The sequence below is a fragment of the Monodon monoceros genome, unplaced genomic scaffold (assembly GCF_005190385.1).
Source record: "Monodon monoceros isolate NGI ecotype Baffin Bay Population unplaced genomic scaffold, NGI_Narwhal_1 Super_Scaffold_11, whole genome shotgun sequence".
Taxonomy (NCBI): Eukaryota; Metazoa; Chordata; class Mammalia; order Artiodactyla; family Monodontidae; genus Monodon; species Monodon monoceros.
The window spans coordinates 94,009,625-94,035,444 of NW_021703767.1; the positions used below are offsets into that span (position 1 = coordinate 94,009,625).

General features: G+C 39.7%; 1 protein-coding gene across 4 annotated transcripts in view; it reads right to left on the bottom strand.

The window, feature by feature from the left end:
• Positions 1-25,820, bottom strand: part of FNDC3B (fibronectin type III domain containing 3B) — a 357,581-nt gene that overhangs the window by 247,440 nt on the left and 84,321 nt on the right. For all 4 annotated transcript variants that reach the window (XM_029213894.1, XM_029213895.1, XM_029213896.1 and 1 more), the window contains one exon: positions 5,240-5,315. In XM_029213894.1, coding sequence (XP_029069727.1) covers positions 5,240-5,315 — 76 coding nt within the window. The remainder of the gene's footprint in view (positions 1-5,239; positions 5,316-25,820) is intronic.

Genomic DNA, 25,820 nt, shown 5'->3' on the forward strand with positions numbered 1-25,820 from the left:
AATGAATCTGCTTTCACAGCATATTGTACGTTTCCTGTGTTTTTCTTCCTTTATTATCACCAAGGACATTCCCATGAAAACAAAATCTTGTTTTTTCCCCAGAGTAACCATATGCTTTACACTGATGTGCTCCGAATTTCCAGACTGCCTTTTCATGGCACCACAATGAGCTTCTGGGGTCTTTCTATTGATGTCATAAATGTCCTATAGAGAAAATTATAAGGCTGACAAATTCGACTACAAGCAGAGGGGGTTGACCTCATATGGCGTAATTTCAAAGTTTCCAGGAAGGCCTGCAACCAGCTCCACTCCCTCCCCCTAACCCCACCCCCCAGCCCCCAGCAATTCTTACCGTGCTGGCTAGTGCTGAAATAGCAAAGCTATCAAGCTGACAGTTTCAACCACGGTGTAAGCAATGGGAATGACTTCAAACTTTCCCGGAAGGCCACCACCACCAGTCGCCGCACTCCCCTTCCCCGCCGAAAAAAACACCTCCCCATCTGCCGGCTGGTGTTGAAAAAGCACGACTAGAGCTTCATTCTCTTAACTTTAAATACAAATGCTTCTTTTAGAAGTTTCCATTACAATATGACTCAATTTCAGATCCTTTCCTAACCAGTCCTCTACCATTGTACCCCTCCTCTTCCAGCAACTGAAGCTGGAAGCCCCAGCTAGAAGCTCAGCCCAACTCTGGGCCCAGTCCTGACTCTGGACAGAGATAATTTAAGGACTTCTAAATCAATACTCCCTGTATCAAACTATCCTGTTCCCACTTCTGTTAACAGGGTACCTGTCTTATCCCAAAGACCCAGTCTCCACCATCCACTTTTGCTCTGCAAACCACATCTATCTCATTCTGGTCACCTCAGTACTCACCTAGCATCCTTCCCAGAATGCTGTTACTCCAGGAGTAGGAACCCATCTTGCTCTTGTCACGTGCCCAAGAAAATGGAGTCGATTTGAGTTCATGATTCCCTGACGTAAAGCCACCACGGAGCAAGGCAATAAAGAGCTCTGCTGTTTCTCACTAGGTGACTTTATTATTTTCTTTTAACATCTTTATTGGCGTATAATTGCTTTACAATGGTGTGTTAGTTTCAGCTTTATAACAAAGTGAATCAGCTATACATTTACATATATCCCCATATCTCCTCCCTCTTGCATCTCCCTCCCACCCTCCCAATCTCACCCCTCTAGGTGGTCACAGAGCATGGAGCTGATCTCCCTGTGCTACGCGGCTGCTTCCCACTAGCTCTCTATTTTACATTTGGTAGTGTATGTATGTCCATGCCACTCTCTCACTTTGTCCCAGCTTACCCTTCCCCCTCCCCATGTCCTGGAGTCCATTCTATACGTCTGCATCTTTATTCCTGTCCTGCCCCCAGGTTCTTCATAACCATTTATTTTTTTAGATTCCATATATATGTTAGCATACGGTATTTGTTTTTCTCTTTCTGACTTACTTCACTCTGCATGACAGACTCTAGGTCCATCCACCTCACTACAAATGACTCAATTTCATTTCTTTTTATGGCTGAGTAATATTCCATTGTATATATATGCCACATCTTCTTTACCCATTCATCTGTCAATGGACACTTAGGTTGCTTCCATGTCCTGGCTATTGTAAATAGAGCTGCAATGAACGTTGTGGTACATGACTCTTCTGAATTATGCTTTTCTCCAGGTATATGCCCAACAGTGGGATTGCTGGGTCATATGGTAATTCTATTTTTAGTTTTTTAAGGAAACTCCATACTGTTCTACATAGTGGCTGTATCAATTTACATTCCCACCAACAGTGAAAGAGGGTTGGTTCCCTTTTCTCCACACCCTCTCCAGCACTTATTGTTTGTAGATTTTTTGGTGATGGCCATTCTGACCAGTGTGAGGTGATACCTCATTGTAGTTTTGATTTGCATTTCTCTAGTGATTAGTGATGTTGAGCATTCTTTCATGTGTTTGTTGGCAATCTACATATCTTCTTTGGAGAAATGTCTATTTAGGTCTTCTGCCCATTTTTGGATTGGGTTTTTTGTTTTTTTGATATTGAGCTGCATGAGCTGCTTGTAAATTTTGGAGATTAATCCTTTGTCAGTTGCTTCATTTGCAAATATTTTCTCCCATTCTGAGGGTTGTCTTTTCATCTTGTTTATGGTTTCCTTTGCTGTGCAAAAGCTTTTAAGTTTCATTAGGTCCCATTTGTTTAGTTTTGTTTTTATTTCCATTTCTCTAGGAGCTGGGTCAAAAAGGATCTTGCTGTGATTTACGTCATAGAGTGTTCTGCCTATGTTTTCCTCTAAGAGTTTATAGTGTCTGGCCTTACATTTAGGTCTTTAATCCATTTTGAGTTTATTTTTGTGTATGGTGTTAGGGACTGTTCTAATTTCATTCTTTTATATGTAGCTGCACTATATGACTTTAGATGTGTGAATTAGCCTCTACAGGTCTCAGCTTCCTCATGTGTATCTGTCATACCCATGCAATGAGAGAATGCGTAAGGCTAAGAGTTGAATAAATATTAGCAATGATAGGGATGTTAATCACAGTGAAAGGATAATAACAACTTGTGTTGGAATTTATAAACATATTGCCTATTCCCACATTCTATGTTGATATGCTCTGCCTACCTGGAGTGAAGCATTCATTAACTCACACTGGAACTCAGATGAAGGGGGGGATGAGAGCACCTGGGCTGAGTGGCTGCCAATTATGCATGAGTGGCCAACAATGGGTCTGGACTGGGGTTCCTTCCAGTTCCTGCAGTTGATCCTGTTGTCCCAGGGCCTCCCAAGCCCTAGCAAACCACTTGGGGTTCCAGGTCACCCTCATCCTGTCCTGTGTCATTTCAATTAGTTGGGCCAGGTACCAACATGTCCAAATAAAGATAACCACAGTACCTGGGTGTTCAGAAGAGAACAAAGAATAGGAAGGCTCAGTAAGCCAAAGATAAATGGCTCTACAATTCTTTAGTGAATGGCATTTTTTTAAATCACTGGAAGGGGTGTTAGCGTCACTTATCTCCAAGTACCATCATGAATAAATACAAAGCTTCCATTGTGGACAGAGCAATATACTTGCTAAATTCCCTGCAGAGTATACCGGTTACGAATTGGACCCACAAAAAGTGAGGAAGAGGCTAACTAGATGAACACACACACACGCTCTTCAGACACCAAGAGTAAAAGCAGGTGGCATGAAAAAGTGGATTTTATATATGTTGATCCGTTCAGCAATTTGCTTTTATAGACTCTATTACACATACTCAGTTGTAGAGGGACACAGTCTTCTAGCCAAAGCATAAGGTTCCAATGTTACCATGACCAGAAGCTCAACTATTTTCTTACTGAACTGGAAACATCAGCTTCATTCTATGTAGGTAAAATAACTTTTCATCTAGTTTTACTAGTGTGATTTTTTTTTTTAAGATACAGAGTGAATCTTGGGGTTTTATTTGTTGATAATATCTGTTACAATTCTACAAGTAGGTAGAAGATTCTGTAACCCATACTATTTTAAAATATTTTTCTCTCTTCTTTTACCTGAAGTTCCTTTGTGTGATCTATCACTGAAGACTAGGTTTGGTTTTTAAATGGTTTAGAACACCAAGATCAATCTCAGGGACACAATGAATGCGATCAGAAAAAAATCATTAATAAAATGGTTAAATCATTTCAGATTAACTGCAGTTAAAACTCACTAGGATTCTAGCCTAATGAGTTTTAATTGTTTTCCTAAATTTTTGTTCTTATAGTTACAAAAACAAGTAATGAAACGACACAGCAGCACACTCTGCTATTATGCAAAACAATACGAAGATCAACTTTTCCATGCAGCTCATTATGGAAAACTAAAACTAAAGGGCATTTCCCTTCGTTTTCTTTATATATTGGTGAGCAAGCCCAAGTATTAAAGTAAGACCTCTGGTCAGATTCCAGTCTAATCAATAACCTAGTATTGAACTCAATTACAGGCCAATTTACCATTTGCCCCATAATCCCAATCACTGCCAAAAAGAGCTGTCACACAGTGCCCTCCAACACAGCAGCATTTGTACACTAACTCCATATCTGGATTGATCTTCCTACACAGAACCCCATATGGATCAGAGTACCTAAGCGTCTTTCTTTCCTTAGTGAATTATAGAGAAGAGGCACCGGTATTACACAAACTAGAAATTAACTGAAATGCCCTAGGAGCGGTACTTAAAGAACTACACCCAAGGAGCCTCACCTACTCCTGGAGCTTATTTAGATAACAAGACTCTGGACTCTGAGCTGATGCTGTACTGGAATAAGACTTTTGGAGATCTTAGGAGGGCGTGTCTTGCATATGGGAGAGACATGAATTACTCAGGGCCGAGGGTGGACTGTGGTGGGCCGCTTTCTAAAAGTTGGCTGCTGGTATTCATACTCTGTGTAATCCCCTTTCTGGAGTGGGCTGGACATACCACTCCCTCTTGCCCTTTACTCCCTGCTCCGATGAAGCTGCCATAATGTAAGCACCCCCATGGAGAGGCCACTTAGCAAGGAACAGAGGGAAGCCGCCTGCCACTAGCCCACAAAAAAAACCTAAATCCCGCCAACAACCACTCAGGCGAGCCTGGAAACAGACTGACACTCTGACATGCCTTACAGTGACTGCAGCTCTATCTAGCCCACACCTGGATTTTAGCATTTCGAGAGGCCCAGAGCCATAGGACACAGCTAAGCTGTGCCTAAATTCCTGACCCACAGAAACTGTAGACAAGAACTGTTTTAAGCTACTAAATTTAAGTAATTTGTTACTCAGTAATAAATAACAGATATTTAATACATATTTTTACCCCTAACAGCATCATTTGGATAGCATCACAATATGTATTTGAAACTTTTACCTAATTTGAAAAAGTACTTGCTGTTCTCATCTGGAATTTTAAGCTCTCTTAATAATCTCTGCATTTTTCAGGACTACCAAGTTCCATAATATATGAAAACAATGCAAGCTTTCCCAAGTTTATTTAATTCACTTAAAAGTCAATAGAATACTCAAGATATTTAACTTTGTCACTTATATATCACAGGCCCACATCAGCATTAAGGAGCCCCTAATAAAAGCAAAAACAAAAAAACCCAAAAAATCCAAGATAAATTTTACTTCTAGAAAATCACATGCAGACTCAGAGATAAACTCTACTTCTATAAAATAATAAATAAAGGAAAACTTCTTTGATTAGAAGGCTTACAAAGAACTTCCTTACCTTGAATGCACTGAAGTGTTCCATCCTCCGCTCTTATTGTAAAAGTCTCACCTGGATTAACTTGAACGAGAATAACCTGCCAAAATAACACAGTAATTTCAATTTAATACTCTTCAACGGCTTCATTACCTAAATTTATGTACTAGATAAGTATGTGGCACAGAATCTTGTATAAACACAAAACTTAGGATATATCTTAGATATGGTTCAAATTTGAGGGGGGTAAGTTCATGCATTTGAATTTAGCTAAGTGAATTCTCCTGTGTTGCTTATGCTATATAACTAAAAAAAAAAAAAAAAAAACCCAATGTTAAGACACCTTTTCTTTCAGACAATTCCTTTTTTTCTTTCACTAAACCAGAAACAACAATTAAAGAAGAAAAAGAACCAGAAACTATAACTTACAATGGAAAATTGAAAGAGAAATGAGTTTCTGACCTAACACTGTTGCATACCATTCCCAAGTATCTATTACTGACCTGACTCTACTGTGTAACAATAGAAAGCAATTTATAAGAAAAATGTTTTTTGGGGAAAAAAAAGCGTGTATAGAACCTGGAAATAACAATGAACAGCATAAAATAAATATTACAAATAAGACCCAACACACACACAAATTTTTGAATCTATTACCTAAATGTCAGTGTTTTAGTCATATAACATAGATACTTAGTTATCAGAAGACAACTTCCGAAAGACTAAACCACGGATGCCATGGCAAAGTATGTTCTTTTAAGAACCTCAGTTTTAAGTTCTAATCTCATTTAGTTCCTTTAGATAACAAAAGCAAAAAACAAAAGATCACTAATTTATATTTAAATATAAATTAAAGGACATAACAAAGCTTAAAAAACTGTAGTTAAAAATTACCAGGTGCGCTACCTGGGTTCTTTGGTGGGGCTAATGGCGGAGTCTGGGAGGGCTCATGCCAAGGAATAAATACTTCCCAGAACTTCTGCGGCCAGTGTCCTTGTCCTCACAGTGAGACACAGCCACCCCTGCCTCTGCAGGAGACGCTCCAACACTAGCAGGTATAACGTGCATATAAATAAAGTCCACAGATCAGAAGAATGGAGCTTGAAGAGCTTATAGAAATGTATACATTCATATACTCACAACACAATCAAATATAAATTATTCTCAGCACCCTACAAGACCCTTGCCCCTCCTATTCAGTACCTGTCCCAAAGAGGGACTTCTCTGGTGGCACAGTCGTTAAGAATCCGCCTGCCAGTGCAGGGGACATGGGCTCAAGCCCTGGTCTGGGAAGACCCTACATTTTGCGGAGCAACTAAGCCCGTGTGCCACAACTACTGAGCCTGCGCTCTAGAGCCCGTGAGCCACAACTACTGAAGCCCACACGCCTACAGCTCATGCTCCGCAACAAGAGAAGCCGCCGCAATGAGAAGCCTGCGCACCGCAACGAAGAGTAGCCCCTGCTCGCCGCAACTATCGAAAGCCTGCGTGCAGCAACAAAGACCCAACGCAGCCAAAAATGAATAAATTTTTTAAAAAACTGATTAAGATCTCAAGGACAATGTTGAATAGAAGACATTCTTCTCTTGTTCATGACCATTGTGACCATGCCTGTCAGCGGGAAAGCATAAGTTTTACCATTAAGTGTGATGCTAGGTGTGTGTGTTTGTGTGTGTTTTAATAATCCTCATCAAAACATACATGTATTTAAAAAATCATGAATAAGTATTAAATTTTACCTATTGAAATTTAAAAAAAATTAACATGTGCAACATTAACACTATTAAAATAATGACTGCATATTTCTAGAAACTGGAAGGATGTCAGTGTCACATTCATCTTATAGTTCTTAGAGCAAGCCTTGTTCCTCCCTGCCTCAAAACCATCAAGCATACTGTTCCCTCTGTCTGCAATGCTCTCTCTGCACTCCTTCATCTCTGCCCACCTTATTCCTTCCTCAACCAGCTAACGCCCATTCATCCTTGCCAGATTAAGAAGTGGTATTTGACTCTCAGGACAGGCCAGGTCTTGTAATATGTGTTCTCAAAAAAACAAACAAAACTCTACGCCTTCCTAAAATTTACAATTGCAATTAATTAACTAAGGAATTATTTTTGTGTCTGTCTTTCCTTTAATCTAGGCTCTGTAAGGGCAAGATCTGACACAGAGTAAGTGCTCAAGAAATATATTTACTGGACAGATTGGTTCAAGATGGCAGAGTAAAAAGGACGTGCTCTCACTCCCTCTTGTGAGAACACTGGAATCACAACTAACAGATGAACAATCATCGACAGGAAGACACTGGAGCACACCAAAAGAGATACCCCACATCCAAAGACAAAGGAAAAGCCATACTGAGATGGTATGAGGGGCACATTCGTATTAAAATCAAATCCAATGACTGCTGGGTGGGTGACCCACAAACTGGAGAACACTTATACCACACAAGTCCACCCACTGGAATGAAAGTTCTGAGCTCCACATCAGGCTTCCAAACCTGGGGGTCTGGCAACGGGAGAAGGAATTCCTAAAGAATCAGACTTTAAAGGCTAGGGGGATTTGACTACAAGACTTCGACAGGACTGGGGGAAACAGAGACTCCACTCTTGGAGGGCACACACAAAGTAGTGTGTGCTTAGGGACCCAGGGGAAGGAGCAGTGGCCCCACAGGAGACTGAACCAGACCTACCTGCTAGTATTGGGGGGTGTCCTGCAGAGGCGGGGGGTGACTCTGTCTCTCCATGAGGACAAGGACACTGGCAGCAGAACTTCTGGGAGGTACTCCTTGGCATGAGCCCTCACACAGTCTGCCATTAGCCCCACCAAAAAGCCGGGGTAGGCTCCAGTGTTGGGTCTTCTCAGACCAACCAACCAACAGGGAGGGGACACAGCCCCACCCATCAGCAGGCAAGTGGATTAAAGTTTTACTGGGCTCTGCCCACCAGAGCAACACCCAGCTCTATCCACCACCAGTCCCTCCCATCAGGAAAATTGTACAAGCCTCTTAGATAGCCTCATCCACCAGAGGGCAGACAGCAGAAGCAAGAACTACAATCCTGCAGCCTGAGGAACAAAAAGCACATTCATAGAAAGACAGACAAGATGAAAACGCAGAGGGCTATGTACCAGATGAAGGAACAAGACAAAACCCCACAAAAACAACTAAATGAAGTGGAGATAGGCAACCTTCCAGAAAAAGAATTCAAAATAATGATAGTGAAGATGATCCAGGACCTCGGAAAAAGAATGGAGGCAAATATCAAGAAGATGCAAAAAATGTTTAACAAAGACCTAGAAGAATTAAAGAATAAACAAACAGAGATGAACAATACAAGATTTGAAATGAAAAATACACTAAAAGGAATCAATAGCAGAATAACTGAGGCAGAAGAAGGGACAAGTGACCTGGAAGACAGAATGATGGAATTCACTGCTGCAAAAGAGAATAAAGAAGAAAGAATGAAAAGAAATGAAGACAGCCTAAGAGACCACTGGGACAACATTAAATGCAAGAACATTCACGTTATAGGGGTCCAAGAAGGAGAAGAGAGAGAGAAAGAACCCGAGAAAATATCTGAAGAGATTATAGTCGAAAACTTGCCTAACATGGGAAAGGAAAGAGCCACCCAAGTCCAGGAAGCACAGAGAGTCCCATACAGGATAAACCCAAGGAGAAACACGGCGAGACACATAGTAATGAAATTGGCAAAAATTAAAGACAAAGAAAAATTACTGAAAGCAGCAAGAGAAAAATGACAAATAACATACAAGGGAACTCCCATAAGGTTAACAGCTGATTTCTCAGCAGAAACTCTACAAGCCAGAAGGGAGTAGCATGACATATTTAAAGTGATGAAAGGGAAGAACCTACAACCAAGATTACTCTACCCAGCAAGGATCTCATTTAGATTTGATGAAGAAATCAGAAGCTTTACAGACAAGCAAAAGCTAAGAGAATTCAGCACCACCAAACCAGATCTACAACAAATGCTAAACGAACTTATCTAAATGGGAAACACAAGAGAAGAAAGGAGCCTACAAAAACAAACCCAAAACGATTAAGAAAATGGTAATAGGAACATACATATCAATAATAACCTTAAATGTGAATGGATTAAATGCTCCAACCAAAAGGCACAGGCTTGCTGAATGGATACAAAAACAAGACCCATATATATGCTGTCTACAAGAGACCCACTTCAGACCTAGGGACACGTACAGACTGAAACTGAGGGGATGGAAAAAGATATTCCATACAAATGGAAATCAAAAGAAAGCTGGAGCAGCAATACTTGTATCAGATAGACTTTAAAATAAAGAATGTTACATGAGAAAAGGAAGGACACTACATAATGATCAAGGGATCAGTCCAAGAAGAAGATATAACGATTATAAATACATGCACCCAACATAGGAGCACCTCAATACATAACGCAACTGCTAACAGCTATAAAAGAGGAAATCGACAGTAACACAATAGTGGAGGACTTTAACACCTCACTTACACCAATGGACAGATCATCCAAACAGAAAATTAATAAGGAAACAAAAGCTTTAAATAACACAGTAGGCCAGATAGATTTAATTGATATTTACAGGACATTCCATCCAAAAACAGCAGATTACACCTTCTTCTCAACTGCGCATGGAACATTCTCCAGGACAGATCACATCTTGGGTCACAAATCAAGCCTCAGTAAAGTTAAGAAAACTGAAATCATATCAAGCATCTTTTCTGACCACAACACTATGAGATTAGAAATCAATTACAGGGAAAAGAAATGGAAAAAAACACAAAGACATGGAGGCTAAACAACATGTTACTAAATAACCAAGCGATCGCTGAAGAAATCAAAGAGGAAATCAAAAAATACTTAGAGACAAATGACAATGAAAACACGATGATCCAAAAGGTATAGGATGCAGCAAAAGCAGTTCTAAGAGGGAAGTTTATAGCTATACAAGCATACCTCAAGAAACAAGAAAAATCTCAAACAATCTAAACTTTCACCTAAAGGAACTAGAGAAAGAAGAACAAACAAAAACACAAGTTAGCAGAAGAAAAGAAATCATAAAGATCAGAGCAGAAATAAATGAAATAGAAACAAAGAAAACAATAGCAAAGATTAATAAAACTAAAAGCTGGTTCTTCAAGAAGATAAACAAAATTGATAAACCTTTAGCCAGACTCATCAAGAAAAAGGAGGAGAAGAATCAAATCAATAAAATTAGAAATGAGAAAGGAGAAGTTACAACAGACACCACAGAAATACAAAGCATCCTGAGAGACTACTACAAGCAACTCTATGCCAGTAAAATGGACAACCTGGAAAAAATGGACAAATTCTTAGAAAGGTATAACCTCCCAAGACTGAACCAGGAAGAAATAGAAAGTATGAACAGACCTATCACAAGTAATGAAAATAAAACTGTGATTAAAAATCTTCCAACAAACAAAAGTCCAGGACCAGATGGCTTCACAGGTGAACGCTATCAAACATTTAGAGAAGAGCTAACACCATCCTTCTCAAACTCTTCCAAAAAATTGGAGAGGAAGGAATACTCCCAAACTCATTCTAGGAGGCCAGCATCACCCTGATACCAAAACCAGACAAAGATACTACAAAAAAAGAAAATTACAGACCAATATCACTGATGAATATAGATGCAAAATTCCTCAACAAAATACTAGCAAACAGAATCCAATGACACATTAAAAGGATCATACACCATGATCAAATGGGATTTATCCCAGGGATGCAAGGATTCTTCAATATATGCCAATCAATCAATGTGATACACCATATTAACAAACTGAAGAATAAAAACCATATGATCATCTCAATAGATGCAGAAAAAGCTTTCGACAAAATTCAACACCCATTTATGATAAAAAATCTCCAGAAAGTGGGCACAGAGGAAACCTACCTCAACATAATAAAGGCCATATACGACAAACCCACAGCCAACATCATTCTCAATGGTGAAAAACTGAAAGCATTTCCTCTAAGATCAAGAACAAGACAAGGATGTCCACTCTCACCACTCTTATTCAACATAGTTTTGGAGGTCCTAGCCACGGATATCAGAGAAGAAAAAGAAGTAAAAGGAATACAAATTGGAAAAAAAGAAGTAAAACTGTCACTGTTTGCAGATGACATGATACTATACATAGAATCCTAAAGCTGCCACCAGAAAACTACTAGAGCTAATCAATGAATTTGGTAAAGTTGCAGGATACAAAATTAATGCACAGAAATCTCTTGCATTCCTATACACTAATGATGAAAAATCTGAAAGAGAAATTAAGGAAACACTCCCATTTACCCTTGCAACAAAAAGAATAAAATACCTAGGAATAAACATACCTAGGGAGACAAAAGACCTGTATGCAGAAAACTATAAGACACTGATGAAAGAAATTAAAGATGAAACAAACAGATAGATACACCATGTTATTGGATTGGAAGAATCAATACTGTGAAAATGACTATACTACCCAAAGCAACATACAGATTCAATTCAATCCGTGTCGAATTACCAATTGCATTTTTTACAGAACTAGAACAAAAAGTCTTAAAATTTGTACGGAGACACAAAAGACCCCAAATAGCCAAAGCAGTCTTGAGGAAAAAAAAAGGAGCTAGAGGAATCGGACTCCCTGACTTCAGACTATACTAAAAAGCTACAGTAATCAAGACAATATGGTACTGGCACATAAACAGAAACATAGATAAATGGAACAAGATAGAAAGCCCAGAGATACACCCACGTACCTAGGGTCAACTAATCTATGACAAAGGAGGCAAGGATATACAATGGAGAAGAGTAGGTCTCTTCAATAAGTGGTGCTGGGAAAACTGGACAGCTACATGTAAAAGAATGAGATTAGAACACTCCTTAACAGCATACACAAAAAGTCAAAGTTGATTATAGACCTAAATGTAAGACCGGACACTATAAAACTCTTAGAGGAAAACATAAGAAGAACACTCTTTGACATAAATCACAGCAAGATCTTTTTTGATCCACCTCCTAGAGTAATGGAAATAAAAAGAAACAAATGGGACTTAATGAAACTTTAAAGCTTCTGCACAGCAAAGGAAACCATAAACAAGACGAAAAGACAACCCTTAGAATGGGAGAAAATATTTGCAAACCAATCAACGGACAAAGGATTAATCTCCAAAATATATAAACAGCTCTTGCACTCAATATTAAAGAAACAACCCAATCCAAAAATGGACAGAAGACCTAAACAGACATTTCTCCAAAGAAGACATACAGATGTCCAAGAAGCACATGAAAAGCTGCTCAACATCACTAAGTATTAGAGAAATGAAAATCAAAACTACAGTGAGGTATCACCTCACACCAGTTAGAATAGGCATCATCAAAAAATCTACAAGCAGGGGAGGAGCTTCAAGATGGCAGAAGAGTAAGACACTGAGATCACCTTCCTCCCCACAAATACATCAGAAATACATCTGCATGTGGAACACCTCCTACAGAACACCTACTGAATGCTGGCAGAAGACCTCAGACCTCCAAAAAGGCAAGAAACTCCCCACGTACCTGGGTAGAGCAATAGAAAAAAGAATAGAGACAAAAAAATAGGGACGGGACCTGCACCAGTGGGAGGAAGCTGTGAAAGAGGAAAGGTTTCCACACACTAGGAAGCCCCTTCGCGGGTGGAGACTGCGGGTAGTGGAGGTGGGGAGCTTCGGAGCCACGGAGGAGAGCACAGCAATCGGAGTGCGGAGGGCAAAGCGGAGAGATTCCCGCACAGTGGATCAGGGCCGACCGGCACTCACCAGCCCAAGAGGCTTGTCTACTCACCCGCCGGGGCAGGCGGGGCTGCGAGCTGAGGCTCGGGCTTTGGTCGGAGCGCAGGGAGAGGACTGGGGTTGGCCGCGTGAACACAGCCTTCAGGGGGTCAGTGCACCACGGCTAGCCGGGAGGGAGTCTAGGAAAAGGTCTGGAGCTGCCGAAGAGGCAAGAGACTTTTTCTTCCCTCTGTTTCCTGGTGCACGATGAGAGGGGATTAAGAGCGCTGCTTAAAGGAGCTCCAGAGACGGGCGCGAGCCGTGGCTATCAGCGTGGAACCCAGAGACAGGCACGAGATGCTAAGGCTGCTACTGCAGCCACCAAGAAGCCTGTCTGCGAGCACAGGTCACTATCCACACCTCCCCTCCTGGGCGCCTGTGCAGCCCGCCACTGCCAGGGTCCTGTGATCCAGGGACAACTTCCCCAGGAGAACGCACGGCGCGCCTCAGGCTGGTGCAACATCACGCTGGCCTCTGCCGCCGCAGGCCCGCCCCGCACTCCGAGCCCCTCCCTCCCCCCCGGCCTGAGTGAGCCACAGCCTCCGAATCAGCTGCTCCTTTAACCCCGTCCTGTCTGAGGGAAGAACAGACGCCCTCAGGCGACCTATATGCAGAGGCGGGTCCAAATCCAAACCTGAACCCCAGGAGCTGTGTGAAGAAAGAAGAAAAAGGGAAATCTCTCCCGGCAGCCTCAGGAGCAGCGGATTAAATCCCCACAATCAATGTGATGTACCCTGCATCTGCGGAATACGTGAATAGACAATGAATCATCCCAAATTGAGGAGGTGGACTTTGGGAGCAACAGTATATATATATTTTTTTCCCTTTTTCTCTTTTTGTGACTGTGTATATGTATGCTTCTGTGTGTGATTTTGTCGGTATACCTTCACTTTTACCATTTATCCTAGGGCTCTGTCTGTCCGTTATTTTTTTTTAATTACTTTAAAACTTTTCTTTCTTAATAATTATTTTTTATTTTAATAAATTTTTTATTTTAATTTACTCTTTTATTTTATTTCATTTTATCTTCTCCCTCCTCCCTCCATCCCTCCCTCCCTCCTTCCTTCCTTCCTTCCTTCCTTCCTTTCCTTTCTTTCTTTCTTTTCTCCCTTTTATTCTGAGCCGTGTGGAGGACAGGCTCTTGGTGCTCCAGCCAGGCGCCAGGGCTGTGCCACTGAGATGGGAGAGCCAAGTTCAGGACATTGGTCCACAAGAGACCTCCGAGCTCCACGTAATATTAAACAGCGTAAATCTCCCAGGGCTCTCCATCTCAACATCAAGACCCAGCTCCACTCAACGACCAGCAAGCTACAGTGCTGGACACCCTATGCCAGACAACTAGCAAGACAGGAACATAACCCCATCCAGTAGCACAGAGGCTGCCTAAGATAATAATAAGGCCACAGACACCCCAAAACACACCACCAGACGTGGACCTGCCCACCAGAAAGACAAGATCCAGCCTCATCTACCAGAACACAGGCACTAGTCCCCTCCACCAGGAAGCCTACCCAACCCACTGAACCAACTTTACCCACTAGGGACACACACCAAAAACAACGGAAACTACGAACCTGCAACCTGCAAAAAGGAGACCCCAAACACAGTAAGTTAAGCAAAATTAGAAGAAAGAGAAACTGCAGATGAAGGAGCAAGGCAAAAACCCAACAGACCTAACAAATGAAGAGGAAGTAGGCAGTCTACCTGAAAAAGAATACAGAATAATGATAGTAAAGATGATCCAAAATCTTATAAATGGAATAGAGAAAATACAAGAAACATTTAACAAGGACCTAGAAGAACTAAAGAGCAAACAAACAGTGATGAACAACACAATAAATGAAATTTAAAATTCTCTAGAAGGGATCAATAGCAGAATAACTTAGGCAGAAGAACGGATAAGTGACCTGGAAGACAAAATAGTGGAAGTAACTACTGCAGAGCAGAATAAAGAAAAAAGAATGAAAAGAATTGAGGACAGTCTCATAGAACTCTGGGACAACACTGAACACAACATTCGAATTATAGGGGTCCCAGAAGAAGAAGAGAAAAAGAAAGGGACTGAGAAAATATTTGAAGAGATTATAGCTGAAAACTTCCCTAATATGGGAAAGGAAATAGTTAATCAAGTCCAGGAAGCACACAGAGTTCCACACAGGATTAAATCCAAGGAGAAACACGCGAAGACACATATTAATCAAACTATCAAAAATTAAATACAAAGAATAAATATTAAAAGCAGCAAGGGAAAAACAACAAATAACACATAAGGGAATCCCCATAAGGTTAACAGCTGATCTTTCAGCAGAAACTCTGCAAGCCAGAAGGGAGTGGCAGGACATATTTAAAGCGATGAAAGAGAAAAACCTACAACCAAGATTACTCTACCCAGCAAGGATCTCATTCAGATTTGATGGAGAGATTAAAACCGTTACAGACAAGCAAAAACTAAGAGAACTGAGCACCATCAAACCAGCTTTACAAGAAATGCTAAAGGAACTTCTCTAGGCAGGAAACACAAAAGAAGGAAAAGACCTACAATACTAAACCCAAAACAATTAAGAAAATAGTAATAGGAACATACACATTGATAATTACCTTAAATGTAAATGGATTAAATGCTCCAACCAAAAGACACAGATTGGCTGAATGGATACAAAAACAAGACCCATATATATCCTGTCTACAAGAGACCCACTTCAGACCTAGAGAGACATACAGACAGAAAGTGAGGGGATGGAAAAAGATATTCCATGCAAATGGAAACCAAAAGAAAGCTGGAGTAGCAATTCTCGTATCAGACAAAATGGACTTTAAAACAAAGACTATTACAAGAGACAAAGAAGGACACTACATAATGATCAAGGGATCAATCCAAGAAGAAGATATAACAATTTTAAGTATTTATGCACCCAACATAGGAGCACCTCAATACATAAGGCAAATACTAACAGCCATAAAAGGAGAAATCAACAGTAACACAATCACAGTAGGGGACTTTAACACCCCACTTTCACCAATGGACAGATCATCCAAAATGAAAATAAATAAAGAAACACAAGCTTTAAGTGATACATTAAACAAGATGGACTTAATTGATATTTATAGGACATTCCATCCAAAATCAACAGAATACACATTCTTCTCAAGTGCTCATGGAACATTCTCCAGGATAGATCATCTCTTGGGTCACAAATCAAGCCTTGGTAAATTTAAGAAAACTGAAATCCTATCAAGTATCTTTTCTGACCACAACGCTATGAGACTAGATACCACTTACAGGAAAAAGTCTGTAAGAAATACAAACACATGGAGGCTAAACAACGCTACTTAATAACCAAGAGATCACTGAAGAAATCAAAGAGGAAATAAAAAAATACCTAGAAACAAATGACAATGAAAACACAACGAACCAAAACATATGGGATGCAGCAAAAGCAGTCCTAAGAGGGAAGTCTATAGCAATACAATCCCTACCTTAAGAAACAACTCAAATAAACAACCTAACCTTACACCTAAAGCAATTAGAGAAAGAAGAACAAAAAAAACCCAAAGTTAGCAGAAGGAAAGAAATCATAAAGATCAGATTGGAAATAAATGAAAAACAAATGAAGGAAACGATAGCAAAGATCCATAAAACTAAAAGCTGGTTCTTTGAGAAGATAAACAAAATTGATAAACCATAGCCAGACTCATCAAGCAAAAAAGGGAGAATACTCAAATCAACAGAATTAGAAATGAAAAAGGAGAAGCAACAACTGACACTGCAGAAATACAAAGGATCATGAGAGGTTACTACAAGCAAATATATGCCAATAAAATGGACAACCTGGAAGAAATGGACAAATTCTTAGAAGTGCACAACCTTCCGAGACTGAACCAGGAAGAAATAGAAAATATGAACAGACCAATCACAAGCACTGAAAATAAAACTGTGGTTAAAAATCTTGCAACAAACAAAAGCCCAGGACCAGATATCTTCACAGGCGAATTCTATCAAACAATTATAGAAGAGATAATACCTATCCTTCTCAAACTCCTCCAAAATACAGAAGAGGGAGGAACACTCCCAAACTCATTCTACAAGGCCACCATCACCAAGATACCAAAACCATACAAAGATGTCACAAAGAAAGAAAACTACAGGCCAATATCACTGATGAACATAGATGCAAAAATCCTCAACAAAACACTCGCAAACAGAATCCAACAGCACATTAAAAGGATCATACACTATGATCAAGTGGGGTTTATCCCAGGAATGCAAGTATTCTTCAATATACGCAAATCAATCAATTTGACACACCATATGAACAAACTGAAGGAGAAAAACCATATGATCATCTCAATAGATGGAGAGAAAGCTTTTGACAAAATTCAACACCGATTTATGATAAAAACCCTCCAGAAAGTAGACATAGAGGGAACTTTCCTCAATATAATAAAGGCCATATATGACAAACCCACAGCCAACCTCGTCCTCAATGGTGAAAAACTGATACCATTTCCACTAAGATCACGAACAAGACAAGGTTGCCCACTCTCACCACTCTTATTCAACATAGTTTTGGAAGTTTTAGCCACAGCAGAGAAGAAAAAGAAGTAAAAGGAGTCCAAATTGGAAAAGAAGAAGTAAAGCTGTCACTGTTTGCAGATGACATGATACTATACATAGAGAATTCTAAAGATGCTACCAGACAACTACTAGAGCTAATCAATGAATTTGGTAAAGTAGCAGGATACAAAATTAATGCACAGAAATCTCTTGCATTCCTATATACTAATGATGAAAAATCTGAAAGTGAAATTAAGAAAACACTCCCATTTACCACTGCTAACAAAAAGAATAAAATATCTAGGAATAAACCTACTTAAGGAGACAAAAGACCATATGCAGAAAATTATAAGACACTGATGAAAACTGATACAAATAGATGGAGAGATATACCTTGTTCTTGCATTAGAAGAATCAACATTGTGAAAATGACTATACTACCCAAAGCAATCTACAGATTCAATGTAATCCCTATCAAATTACCACTGACATTTTTCACAGAGCTAGGAAAAAAATTCATAATTTGTATGGAAACACAAAAGACCGTGAATACCCAAAGCAATCTTGAGAAAGAAAAATGGAGCTGGAGGAATCAGGCTCCCTGACTTCAGACTATACTACAAAGCTACAGTAATCAAGACAATATGGTACTGGCACAGAAACAGAAATATAGATCAATGGAACAGGATAGAAAGCCCAGAGATAAACCCATGCACATATGGTCACCTTATCTTTGAGAAAGGAGGCAAGAATATACAGTGAAGAAAAGACAGCCTCTTCAATAAGTGGTGTTGGGAAAAGTGGACAGCTACATGTGAAAGAATGAAATTAGAACACTCCCTAACACCATACACAAAAATAAACTCAAAATGGATTAAAAACCTAAATGTAAGGCCAGACACCATCAAATTCTTAGGGGAAAACAAGGCAGAACACTCTATGACATAAATCACAGCAAGATCCTTTTTGACCCAGCTCCTAGAGAAATGGAAATAAAAACAAAAATAAACAAATGGGATCTAATGAAACTTAAAAGCTTTTGCACAGCAAAGGAAAACATAAACAAGAGGAAAACACAACCCTCAGAATGGGAGAAAATATTTGCAAATGAAGCAACTGACAAAGGAATAATCTGCAAAATTTACAAGCAGCTCATGCAGCTCAATATCTAAGAAACAAGCAACCCAATCCAAAAATGGGCAGAAGACCTAAATAGACATTTCTCCAAAGAAGATATACAGATTGCCAACAGATACATGAAAGGATGCTCAACATCATTAATCATCAGAGAAATGCAAATCAAAACTACAATAAGATATCAGCTCACACCGGTCAGAACAGCCATCATCAAAAAGTCTACAAACAATAAATGCTGGAGAGGGTGTGGAGAAAAGCGAACCCTCTTGCACTGTTGGTGGGAAAGTAAATTGATACAGTCACTATGGAGAACACTATGGAGGTTCCATAAAAAAGCTAAAAATAGAACTACCATACAACCCAGCAATCCCACTACTGGGCATATACCCTGAGAAAACCGTAATTCAAAAAGAGTCATGTACCAAAATGTTCATTGCAGCTCTATTTACAATAACCAGGACATGGAAGCAACCTAAGTGTCCATCAACAGATGAATGGATAAAGAAGATGTGGCACATACATACAATGGAATATTACTCACCCATAAAAAGAAACGAAATTGAGTTATTTGTCGTGAGGTGGATGGATCTAGAGACCGTCAAACAGAGTGAAGTAAGTCAGAAAGAGAAAAACAAATGTCGTATGCTAACACATATATATGGAACCTAAAAAAAAATGGTCATGAAGAACCTAGGGGCAGGGCGGGAATAAAGACACAGACCTACTAGAGAATGGACTTGAGGACACAGTATGCTGGGACAAAGTGAGAGAGTGGCATGTACATGTATACACTACCAAATATAAAACCGATAACTAGTGGGAAGCAGCCACATATCACAGGGAGATCAGCTCCATGCTTTGTGACCACCTACAGGGGTGGGATAAGCAGGGTGGGAGGGAGGGAGACGCAGGAGGGAAGAGATATGGGGATATACGTATATGTATAGCTGATTCACTTTGTTATAAAGCAGAAACTAGCACACCATTGTAAAGCAATTATACTACAATAAAGATGTTAAAAAAAAAAAAAAAAAAGAAAATCCGCAAGCAACAAATGCTGGAGAGGGTGTGGAGAAAAGGGAACCCTCTTGCACTGTTGGTGGGAATGTAAATTGATACAGCCACTATGGAGAACAGTATGGAAGGTCCTTAAAAAACTAAAAATAGAACAGCCATATGACCCAGCAATCCCACTACTGGGCATATACCCTGAGAACACCATAATTCAAAAAGACACATGCACCCCAATGTTCATTGCAGCACTATTTACAATAGCCAGGTCAAGGAAGCAACCTAAATGCCCATCAACAGACGACTGGATAAAGAAGATGTGGTTCATATATGCAATGGAATATTACTCAGCCATAAAAAGGAATAAAATTGGGTCATTTGTAGAGACGTGGATGGATCTAGAGACTGTCATACAGAGTGAAGTAAGTCAGAAAGAGAAAAACAAATATCGTATGTTAGCGCATATATGTGGAACCTAGAAAATGGTACAGATGAACCGGTTTGCAGGGCAGAAATTGAGACACAGATGTAGAGAACAAATGTATGGACACCAAGGGGGGAAAGTGGCGGGGGAGGTGGTGGTATGAATTGGGAGATTGGGATTGACATGTGAACACTGATGTGTATAACATGGTTGACTAATAAGAACCTGCTGTATAAAAAAAATAAATAAAATTAAATTCAAAAAAAAGAGGGGAAAAAAAAGAAATATATTTACTGACTGAATGAAGTCATAAAACATAGGGAAAAACCACTGCAACAATTATTTTAACTTGGATATTAAGCTTTCAGAATATGCAACTTTGAAAGTCAATTTTATTTACTGTATGGACCATAATTTATCTGCATTTTAAAACTATTAAGATCAAAACCATTTCATCTTTAAAAACTAAACCTTTAATTTCCATGTATTTTGCTTCTATTAATAATTCACCACAGGAAAAACTGCTGGGATATTAAAAACTTTTTAATCTGGAAATACATTAACTAGAGAAAACAGGATCATTCAAGGAAAAGCAGTACAAGCTTCATCCCTAGTGCTTCTTGTTATCTTGAAATATAACGGTTATTTCAAGGCAATTTATTTTTCCTGTACAGTAACTGTGTCAATAATCTTTCAGTCTTAAGTATTCAAATTCTTCCCAAGGTAAACACACTTTGTCATTTTAAGAACTCAAAAGGAAATCCTTTCAGATCTCTATGGAGTGATTAAGACATTCCAATTGCTTTCTTGAAACCGAGTTTTTAAAGTCATTCCTAACATGAAAATATTTTTGATTTTACTTTATTTTTATATACACATAGAACACAACTCGACTAAAATGGAATCAAATGCTCCAGTACAGAAAATTATCTGTGTTTTTTTTAAAAGTCCTTAAACCAATTCTAACATCACTGTAATAGTGCAGAAACCACCTGCTTTGTTAAGCCTGTAGGGATGGGCCTATAATACATGCCTGTAGAATTATTTAGTCAGAAAAAAAAAAAATCAGTGGACACTAAGACCATGATCCAGATATTCTTTGACAATCCCAAATTTATACACCCTCTTCCACTACACTCATAACTGTCAGACAATGTGTCCTAAATGCTGGTTCTAAAAGTGCAATGCACCAGTATTAGGGAAAATCCCAGGCAAGAAAAGGGATTTCTGAATTGGAGTATGTTCCAGGTTCTGTCACATCATCTGCTTATCGTGTTGCACGAAAAGCGTCGCAGCAGTTCCTCAGCGGTCACTGACACTAGGTCACGATTCAAAGAATGGCTGTCCTGGAGGCATCCAGCCTCCAAAAACCATTTATGCCTTCCCCTCTCTGCTCACAGGAGGCCCATTCCTGACCCCCACCCCATTTCTTCAGGGAGAAAGATGATAGGTAAAGGGCTTGTACACATCCTATTAAAATACCTCTCTTCAAATGTTTAGTTCCTGTAATTTTCCCTGCTGCTGTGTTGCTATGGCAACCAGATTATAATCTACCAAGTTACCTCAGAAACCAGGCAAATCTCCTGTGTCCCAATATCAATTTTTCTTCGTAAGAGCAAAAGTCATTATGTGAGCAAACCGTATTCATCTTGGCACCGAGATATTTTAAAAGAAAGCATTTTATTATACTGAAGCAGACTGACTACCTTGCTGTTTTCACTGTCAATAAAGGAGAGATAAAAATAAAGTTTTGACACACACCAGCCCAATGATCTGTCCCTGACCAGAGATACGAATGAGATGGCGGCAGCAAGCCATGCATCACACAGCCTTGAGGAGCGTAAGTCACACCCAAAGGCTCCCAGGCACTTAACCTTTTTTATCATACAGGTCAGTCAGTCTGTATGTCTGTCTCTCTCTCTGAATATCTCTCTCAATCTGTCTCTCCCCCCTCTCCCCCCATCCCCCACCCCTCTTCCCTCCCTCCTTCTTTCTCTCTTTAGCCACAAAGCAGACACTACGGTTACAATTTCTCTTAAATACAGAATGTAAAACATAACATCACTGTCCAAACCTCATTTTCTGTCCACTCAGTAAGCATTTCCTGCTTTTCTGAAGTCAGCATTAAAACAAGTCATGCTGTATTCTGTGTCTTGTCAGAGGAGAAGAAAAAAAAAGAGAGAGAACAAAGATTTTAACGACTGATAGATTTTTTTTTCCCCAGAGATGTTAAAATAGAACCATGTTAATCAAATCATAAGAGCATACTTCAGTCTACTATTGCTTCATCAGATTTCTTTCAAATCTATTAGTGCTATACGAACCAAGCAGCCCAAAATAACCAAAGGTAGTTCATTAAGGCTTAAAGAAAAATAAGTGACCATTCTTCCAAAGTCCAGAGAAACAATAAAACAAGAGGCAGAATTAACATAATTGAGCAAAAGCCTAAAACACAGCATCCTGGGAAAGCTTTACCCAGCAAGACAACTGAAACAGGTATAACACATCTTTCCTTAAAGATATAAATCTAAATCTAACTCTGTTTCTAACTCATTAGAAGAGCAAAAGGAAAGCTACATTTGCAATTTAAATTTTGGGTGGCTGATTAACCAGAAGATGGTTAGCATCTAAGACCTCTAGAGGCAAATTCCTAATTTATGCCTCAAATAAAATACTACCAGCCACCAGACTAAATAATCACTGCCACGTATGAGTCCATCACAAAAGCTTCTGCTAGGAGAGCAGTACTGACTGACCAAAGATGAAATGTTACATTTGCAGTATTCTTAAAAGTTAAATCCCATACCCAGACAATCGAGACATAAGCTGTGCTAGGAGAGGAGATCCCATTTCACTTTCAGAGCTTTTCCCACTTGCCGCATTCTGTGAGGCTTGTCTTACTCTTAGCTGTTTCATGTATGAATGAACATTCTCACTTAGAGCCAGCATTTATGAATATCCAACAGATATCTTCAGGGGAAAAAAATAATACAACCTAAAAGCTGCATAAGAGTTCCATGTAAGGACAGATTCTATCCAGGAAGATCTAATAAGTTAAAAAGTGACCTTTGACTCCATGAAAGGAATAGTAGCACCTTCCTTCTGGACACACACACACACACACACACACACACCCTCTCACTCCAGATTCCCAAACTCCAGAAAACTCCTGGCAAGATCTGCCCAGGCCCTGAAGGGCCCAAACCATCCATCAAGACACACCTTCGACACCCTGGTCTCTGTGCCAAGACCACAGCTGGCCTCAAGCAAAACTGAAAAGTAGCATCATTTGTTTTTTAAGCTCTGTCTCTTTTCTCCAAATCAGGAAAAGGGAGATGATGAGCTGCAAATGAACGATAATTACCTTTGTGGTAGTAACATACACAAAGAAAATGTCCCAAGATTTTAAATGTAAGCAGTTAGGGCTTCCCTGGTGGCACAGTGGTTAAGAATCCACCTGCCAATTCAGGGGACATGGGTTCGAGCCCTGGTCCGGGAAGATCCCACATGCTGCGGAGCAACTAAGGCCGTGCGCCACAACTACTGAGCCTGTGCTCTACAGCCCGCGAGCCACAACTACTGAAGCTCGCGTGCCACAACTACTGAAGCCTGCACACCTAGAGCCTGTGCTCCACAACAAGAGAAGCCAACGCACCGCAATGAAGAGTAGCCCCCTCTCGCCGCAACTAGAGAAAGCCCGCGTGCAGCAGCGAAGACCCAACACAGCCAAAAATAAAGAAAATAAATAATTTTTTTAAAAAAAGCAGCTTAGAATTTTCAAAAAAAAAAAAAAAATGTGAGCAGTTAAATAGGAAGGTCCTAGAAGACAATGGGAAAGCATTGACTGACTCACCAGTTCACATGTCCAACCTGAAGCCTGAATCCAAAGCTGGCAGGAAAAGAACACGTAAGACCAGGGAGCCTCCAAGGGTACTTATACACTAGGTCAAGGCAAAAGGACATCCAGATTTTAGAGATGGGGAGCTGAGGCTTAAAGAGGATCAGTAACTTGTCTAAAGTCACAAAACGACAAAATGACTGAGCCAGCACTAGAATCCAGCCCTGCCTGACCAAAACGCATGCTTTTCTCTTCTACCGCACATTGTCCCTGCCCCACCTCCCCAGCAGGTGTGGGTTTCGCAGAGTCAGTTCTCTATGGAGAAGCTTCAATGAATGGTTACAGGGAGAGAATGCATTTAACTGGGTCAAAGGCATGTGCCCAAAACTGAGGACAAGTTCACTTCTAGGAAATCTGTGCTCACTCCCTGAGGCAGAGCCCCTTACTCCCAATATGGCAGTTGGGTGGTAAGGAATCCATCCCTTAACTAACAACGAACAGTTGTTTTTATATTGGGCAGGATTTATTCTCATAAATTCGTTGTCAAGTCCTTGAATTCCCCTAGAAACCTCAGACAAATCAATAAGCTAACCACTTGATCATCACAATCATTAGATGCCATTTCTCATGGCCTAATAACAGGCATAAGAAAAATAAAAGACTACTCCTGAAAAGACTGGGTCTTAGGCATCTATGCTTCCCAAAAGTCACCTGTCATCAACAAAAACGATAGGAATGGATTAACAGGTAACCAAGGAAAGAGAAATAAGATGAACCAAAAAGAACATTTTTATGCACTGAAATCACACCAGTGTCTGCTGAAAATATATACATTTGACCTTGAACCCTCTGCACAGTTGGAAACCTGCATATAACTTTACAGTTGGCCCTCCACATCCTCCGATTCAACCAACTGCAGACGGTGTAGTACTGTGATACATATTTAGTGAAAAAAAATCTGCATGTAAGTGGACCTATGCAGTTCAAACCCGTGCTGTTCAAGGGTAAACTGTACATTCAAATGAGTTCAATAACTGCATTTCAAATAAGTGTCCTTAGAAGAATTACTACTCTACTCAGTTATAATGCAGCAAATATTAATGCTTGCCCAGAAAGGGTGAGGCATTCCTCCAGGCCACAAAATAGAGTCTTAAACAACACGAAGTTCCCCCTACCACAGGCTGACAAATGGAACTTGCATGGGATGGGAGTGGGGAATCACTTAAATAAAAATAAAACATTTACAGATAGTGGTAAGGGCTATAAAGAAAATACAATGGCAGCTTGTAAGAAGTTATATATTTCTACTCCCTCTAATTGTATTCTGCCCTGAATAAAGAGATTCTATTACAAAAAGAGCTGTTTGCTAAGAATAAAAATATAGCATTAACTTAAATGGAAAAAATGCAAAATGTAATATAGATGGCCCAAACTAGGTTAAAAACCTGTTTTAAGAGAGCCACAAATGGCCAAGTCTAAAGTTTCAACTACAGTGCTTTCAAGATAGAAACCAAAAACATTAAAGACCAAAACTCCATACAAGCGTAAGTGTAGTTTTTCCCTGGCTAAGAGTAATGGCTACCAAATATCCTTGTGCATTTGGAGCAGCATTACGTTTATTTAAATGAATTTTTTTTCATTTTATTAAATATATTTTCACAGAGTTGTTGAGTATCAAAAAGATACTTCCTCCTTTAGCTGAAAATTATATTCACTGAGAACAAATTTTCGTTCCTGCCGTCACTGTTTCAGGATCAATCCTTATTAAAAATGTCCACCATTTGAGGTTAAAACCCCTTTCTATCCCTCAATTC